The 6,704-nt window shown below is 38.7% G+C and overlaps 2 protein-coding genes across 6 annotated transcripts; one reads left to right on the forward strand and one right to left on the reverse strand.

The window, feature by feature from the left end:
* Positions 1-999: 999 nt before the first annotated feature.
* Positions 1,000-3,049, forward strand: LOC125213731 (protein ADP-ribosyltransferase PARP3-like). 5 transcript variants are annotated; one of them, XR_007174986.1, is made up of 4 exons: positions 1,000-1,076; positions 1,331-1,677; positions 1,788-2,389; positions 2,468-3,049. XR_007174986.1 is itself a non-coding variant. In XM_048114434.1 (3 exons), exons 1-3 carry the CDS (start codon positions 1,071-1,073, stop codon positions 1,855-1,857), a joined length of 423 nt encoding a protein of 140 aa, XP_047970391.1. In that variant the 5' UTR covers positions 1,000-1,070; the 3' UTR covers positions 1,858-3,049. The 5 variants fall into 5 exon arrangements, 3 of the variants coding, with proteins under 3 accessions (XP_047970391.1, XP_047970392.1, XP_047970393.1); XR_007174985.1 differs by having other exon boundaries at positions 1,788-1,957; positions 2,043-3,049; XM_048114434.1 differs by having other exon boundaries at positions 1,788-3,049.
* Positions 3,050-3,246: 197 nt separating this feature from the next.
* Positions 3,247-4,840, reverse strand: LOC125213730 (beta-1,6-galactosyltransferase GALT29A). Its single transcript, XM_048114433.1, has one exon. The coding sequence runs from the start codon at positions 4,633-4,635 to the stop codon at positions 3,436-3,438; it is 1,200 nt and encodes a 399-aa protein (XP_047970390.1). The 5' UTR covers positions 4,636-4,840; the 3' UTR covers positions 3,247-3,435.
* Between the last annotated feature and the right edge of the window lie 1,864 nt (positions 4,841-6,704).

Raw genomic sequence — 6,704 nt, forward strand, 5'->3', positions numbered from 1 at the left:
GTCCAACTCTCAATTATTTTCTGGTCTATACTGTCAAAAATGTCAAATATGCACCAACAAGAATAATTACTAGGGTTTTAACCATCGGTTTTTACATGATACGTTTATAACCATCGGTTTTTACACAAATAGACACACACACGCAGACAAAATTAATGTCTGAATCGATTTGATGCAGAATCATGAGTCTGTTAGAAAGATTCCATTGAGATTATGTGTTTTCACCTTTTGCCACATTGTTTGTTTTTTCTTTTTGAAAAATCAATTTTTAAACCTCAAACTTTCCTTCATATAGAATTAGTCATGGACTACATTATTTTGTGGAATTCAAGAGTATAACTCTATTTTCACCTTTTGCCACATTGTTTTGTGGACAATTATATTTAAAATTTTAAATATATTATTAAAACACATGAAAACAAGGAAATAAATAGTAAAATAAGAAGAAAAATAGAGGAAAAAAGGAATTATAAAAGAAAAGGAAAAACAGAAAATAATTATACTATAAGTACATACAGAAAATATTCTCTGTACTTTTATTTGCAAGTGTGTACTTCAGATTTCAAAATATTTTCAATGAGATGTCGCTATTTATTTATGTTCTTTCTTTCTTTCTGTTTCTTGGAATTGGGTTCCTAAATTTCATTTCGTTTGTAAAACGAAAAAACTTGTTCTTCATTCAACAATTGAATAATTTAAAATCATTTTCTTTCACGTAATTATTTTAATTAAGTTTTTTCTAGTACTGTATATAATACTGCAATTTCGTGTGTTTTAGAATTAATATTGAAATCTAAAAATAGAGTGTTAAAATAATTTGGATTAGACTAGTTTGACTTTATTGGGCCAAAATCAACCTATAGGCCCAGTTTTTAATTGGGCTACAAAGAAAAACAATTGTAAGCCCACTAACAAAGAAAATGAATTATAAATCCATATTTGGCGACGCTTGCCGCCAAATTCATGAATTTGCAGCAGTGTCCCGATTCATTTCATGTTGGAATTTGTATTTCGCAAGCACAATTTCGGACTATTCCTCTTTTTTCTTCTACTGAAATTTGCGATTGAAGATGAAGGTTTTGTTCTGTTTCTGCTGCATTTTGTGTTATCTGTTTTCATGATTGTGATTTGATGAAGAAATGCGAAGTAATTTTAGGGCTTATGTGTATGTATAATTAATTCATTTGAAGCAGTTATTTGATGATTTTCATGTATCTGAATTATCCGAAAGGAGTATGCATGATAAGCAATAAGTTGAGCTTTTGCTAGATTTGGAGGATGCTTGTGTGGTTATGCTTGCAAATATATTGAGTTTTGTTGCAAATTTAAGGTTCATGAAACGAGATCAGACGCTCGTTGCTCTGGTGATCAGGAAAGAGTGGCGACAAGGAAGCACAAGGCTGAGGCCAAAGCAAGCGAAGGCGGATCCGATCATTGGGCAAAGAGGGCCAAAACTGTGGCTGAGGAGAGAGCTGAGGATGTGAAGAAGGCAAAAGCCAAGGGTAAGGAGCAAGCCGAGGATGTGGAGAAGGAAAATGGGAATGAGAAGTCTACAGAGGAGATCATAGCAGAGTTTGAGAAGTTCTGTAAAGCCATGAGCGAGCATCTGTCACTTCAGCAGATGCGTGAGATTCTGGAGGCAAATGGCGGAGTGAATGATGTTGTAGTCCCTGGATGGTAAGGATCATAGTTAGTACTACTTTTTTTTGTTTTTGTGTGAAGAAAATGGACAAGATTACTCATTGTATAGTTATTTTATTATGGTGTTCTTTACACTTGGATTGCAGTCAAGATGTTCTATTTTGTGGGACGTTAGACAAATGTCCTGCTTGTGGTGGCACTTCGAAGATGTCCTAGAGGAACTTTTCAAGTTCGGATGTATATACTGTGTGGTCTAGCTACACCTTTACCTCTGACAGAGTCTGTCAGATCAAAGATTAAGAAAGCTCGGGGGAAGGTTGTCAAATCGGTGATGGGCTCGTTTATGATACTGTTCGCCTGTCTTAGGTACTAAGCAGCTTAGGGTGTGTGCCACTTTACAGGGGCGACTTGCCTGATCGTGTCTCCAGAAGCTGAGCGGGAACGTGGTGGCAGACTGAGGCAATGTGAGAATTGCTGAGCATTTCATTGTGTTTATCTCCTGGTAGGACTTGGGAGTTCAGGGGATTTGATGCTGGTGTTTTGCTTCAAATCAATTGTTCCGAGACATGATTTCATGGATAAGGGAATACACTTGAAGAGATGCAAGAGCTATTTCTCAAACTGTTGCTTTATATCAGGATGATAGTTGGCATTCCTGACTGTGTATGATGATAATGACCGATTGAGGATATTCCACCGGAATTAGCACATGCACAAAGGACGATGCTACGATCTATATTAGATCGGTGTAAGAAGTTGGATTGCTCTGTCCCTCCAATTGAAAATAGACACTGACAACTACAAGATGGTTGCCAATTTGTTGCAGACGTTTGCCTTCATTTTGTTACTGGTGGGAGTTGCATCTTTAGGTGAAGTTGTTACAGAGCTAACTGGTGCTCTAGAGGCACATGGATTGATCACTAATCTCATCGGCGCATTCATGTTTCATTCTTATCATGGTATAATTGTCCAGCCAACATGATACGGGCTCTGCAAATGACGCAGCAGAGCTGGTAAAGAAGAAACGCGAACTGGACGAGTCAGAGCATTCTACCTCAATGAGTAGGCCATCTACGACCCAAAGCAAGTGATGGCCGCGCACTACATACTGAATATAGTCGAATATCATTTCGTATGTCGCTTATTGTTCAGGTTCGTATAAGGTCCATAGTGGCTATGAAGTTCGAGGAGACGGATATTGAGTATGATACTGCTTACTGCTGCCAGAGTCTGAATAGCGCTAGCCGTTCCTAACTATTGAAGTACATGGTTTTGTTTCTTCCCTTTGGATGAGGAGTGAGTACCTTATGGGAGTGATAGGTGTGACAAAGTGTTAGTTCCTTTGAATCTCACTCTTGGTAATATGTTCCCTTTTCTTTTCAAAGAACTTAACATAAGTTGAGAAGTATGATCTGGAAGAGCTGGTAATTGGTATATGAATCATGAATCATCAATGCTGCTGTTCAATAATTTGAGATGATTCATGATTACTTGTGAAAAAGTGGATTCCCTTTCCTATTTCAACTTCAAAGTCTTATTTGCTCAAAAACATGATCAATCAGGCACATTTCAGGAAGCTTTTTGCACAGAGAGAAACTAAATTCGGTTCACTGCAGAAGCTGCTTTTTAAGGTAAACGTGTAAAAATTCTTTGATTTCACTTTACAATTAGATCAGCAAAGCAACAACACAACAACACAACCTAATCTTGGAAGGTGATGCATCTCTCACAATACAAACAAAACTAACACTGACTCAACCAATTTCCACAAAAAGCTACACTACTCAAACAACATCAATGGTACATTACAAAAGGGGGAAACTTGAACTTATCTGAGACGTACGGCACTGCCACCTCCGCCTCCGATCTCTGTAAATCCCTGTAGAACTGATACTCCGCCTCGTAATCATGAAGCGAGAGCTCCGCCTTCTGGTTCGTGTGGTAATGGTGCCTCGCCTCCCTCGATTTCCCAAACCCGAACACGCTCACCCTCTCGCAAACCCCCAGCGCCACCATCACTGCCTGCATCCCGGACGAGTAGTGGAAGTTCACCGCGTCGTGAGCCGACGCCCACTCCACCGGATCCTTCCCGGTCGTCGCAACGAACCTCTTCAACGAGTAGTACTTCACAATCCTCGCGCATAAGGCGTCGAATCGCGGATCGGTGACGATCAACGGCGATTTGTGAGATGCGTTGCAGACTAAATAGTCGAGGAAATGCGCAGGCTGGCAAATGTACATGATCATGGCGACGCTCGCGCCGTAGGGTTGGCAGAAGCAGCCCTCTCTCCTAGCGCAGAGATGCAAAATGTTGCTGTTGGCGAAGGAGATGTTGGTTTTGAAACCTACATTGCGCTCGAATCCCCTGATCCGAGCGTTGTTCAATCGGATCACGATTTCGTGGCTGTCGATTAGGTTTCCGTGATCCGATTTCAGTAAAATTCCACTGTTTCCGACGACGGCGCAGCTCCTGTACTTGTCAATTGATCGTTTCACGCCGTTGAAATCATCGATCGAGGATTTGATCTCATTCACGAGCTCCGACATTATATCCGGGTGGAAAAACCTCCGATTCCTCGCCCAATCGCTCAGATGCCGGCGGAATTTCTGCCAAATGCGGTGAAACTCCGGCGATCGGAGCTGCAGCGGCATCCCCCGCGCCGTGCGCAGCCTCACATCGATGTGGTACTTCCCCGAGGAAAGGAAGGAGCGCTGGCGGCCGCGGCTGGCGAAATTCCCCTCCAGCAAATCCTCGATCTCCTTCTTCAATTTGGCATCGGCGGCATCGACGGCCGCGAATCGGAGGAGCGTATCGTTGAACGGCGGCGGTCTGGGGGTTGGAGGTGATGCTGATGCGGATGCGGCGTCGTATCGGAGGTAGGAGGTTCGGTTCTGGTGATGAAGCGCGACTCTGAGGGTTAGGGTTCCGGCGAGGGCGAGGAGGAGCAGCGCGGTGTAGAGCGGCCGCAGAGTGCGCTTCATCGAGTGGTACATTGGATCTGGAGAGGCTAAATTATGTGGAGGAATTTGGAGGAGAGGAGGAGGGATCTGTTGTGGTTCATGATGAGAGAGGGAGTGAGAGGGAGGGGCGCAGAGGCATTGGGTTTGAGGTTGCAGAAATGGCGGATGTCGGCGGGGGATTGTGGATTGGTTTTTATAGTGGGGAGATAATGGATCTGTGGAGGAGAGAGAGAGAGGGAGACGTAATTAAGGACTTAAAAAGGTGTTTAATTTATGTAGTATGCTTGGAACTAGAGTTTAGTTTACAATTTTTTATAAATGATGCGAATTTTTAGGGGGATTTTCAACTTATTTATGACAACTATGTGACAATATTGGATTCGCTATTAATTGAACTCTTATAAAGGGGGTAACTCTCAACAAAAATTATACTCCCTTCGTCCCAGATTAAGAGTCACTTTTTACCATAAAAGTCCGTCTCAGTTTAAGAGTCACTTTTAAAATTTTCCATATTTGGTCATACAATTTTACCTCATTCTTCATCAAAATTACATCAAAATGTCATCAAAATTACATCAAAATGTCATTATCTACATTAAAATAAACCAAAACAAAAATCAAAAGTCAATAGGGACCCACCTTCAACTAACTCTATCATTTCACTTCATTTATTACACACCCTAACATCTCACTTCATTTATTACACACTCCACCATCTCGCTTCATTTATTACACACTTCAACTCTTTCTTAAAACCCGAGCCATAACAATAAGTGACTCCAAATGTGGGACGGAGGAAGTATTAAGGTTTGTCTTGTAACTTTCATATTAATAAATAATTTTACTATCAAATTTGAATTTATTTGTAATTATTTCAACGGTAGAATTATATCTAATATGATAGTCGGAGTTCATGTGTATGATATCATCGATAAGTTAACTGATGTTGAGTATTCAAACAGGAAATAATATCGCTAGGCCAAAAACATAGACAATATAATGCAAATGATTAGATTTTTGTAAAATAATTGCTAATATATTCAAATTCATGATTTTTTTCAATTTATTTTATTTTGCGGGTAATGATATAATTTGACTAAATTTCATGTTTTTTTTACATAATCTATCCTAAAAAAATGATTTTTTTATTGATGAGATTTCAGTTCATATCGTATTCATCCATTAGAGTGATGCATGTATTGTGAAAATAGTGTTTGAAAATAGTTTTACAATCAAACTGTTGAAAATAGTTTTCTTGTATTTTGTGTTGATATTATATACAGTATAATATTATTGAGAATAAAAAAACATTTTTACTTCTTCGATTATGGGAAGTCTACAATATATCCTAATAAAATTGCCATGATTACATATGGATGGTGGAACCAATGTATTTATACACTTGTTATATAAAAAATCAATTAAGGTGTTTGTTGTTTGAGAGCTATCCAAGTCCCTCCCGCAGTCCAATTGTTTGGTGGCCTTGCTCATTTTTATTTTTATTTATTATATTTTAATTTTTTTTAAAATAAATGGTAGATGTGTAAATTTTATTGAAAATAATTTAGGGGGTTTTAATAATCACTTTTAGCATTGCTCAATGCATTGATGGATTCCAGGGGTCGACAACCCCCTCTATGCGACTAATTTTTCCATGTTCGGAGGTAAAATTTCTATATCCGTCCCTTTCGTTTGCTCTCAACACCGCTATGAAGAGTAAAATAATACTTACTCATATCCGCTTCTTCATTTCTGAATTTTAGATCCGCTACTTGCTCAATGTGATAAGTCATATAACTCATAACTCTAGAAAAAAAAGTTATACTTAGTAAGATTTTTAACGTGTAGATCACTTTGAAGAAATTATTAATATATACTTCCTCCGTCCCAAGATATTAGATTCTTATTCTTTTTTGGTGTCCCAATATATTTGAGTTATTTTTATTTATGATAAAAATTTATTTTACTATCAACTCCACTTTTATCACTAAACAACATCTCTTATATTTATATGCCCAAAAGAAAGGATTTTAATATCTTGGGACGGAAGGAGCAGTATTAAATTGGCATTTGACAGATAGTAAGAATAATAAACAAAGGGT

Source organism: Salvia hispanica, chromosome 3 (genome assembly GCF_023119035.1).
Source record: "Salvia hispanica cultivar TCC Black 2014 chromosome 3, UniMelb_Shisp_WGS_1.0, whole genome shotgun sequence".
In the NCBI taxonomy this organism is placed as follows: Eukaryota; Viridiplantae; Streptophyta; class Magnoliopsida; order Lamiales; family Lamiaceae; genus Salvia; species Salvia hispanica.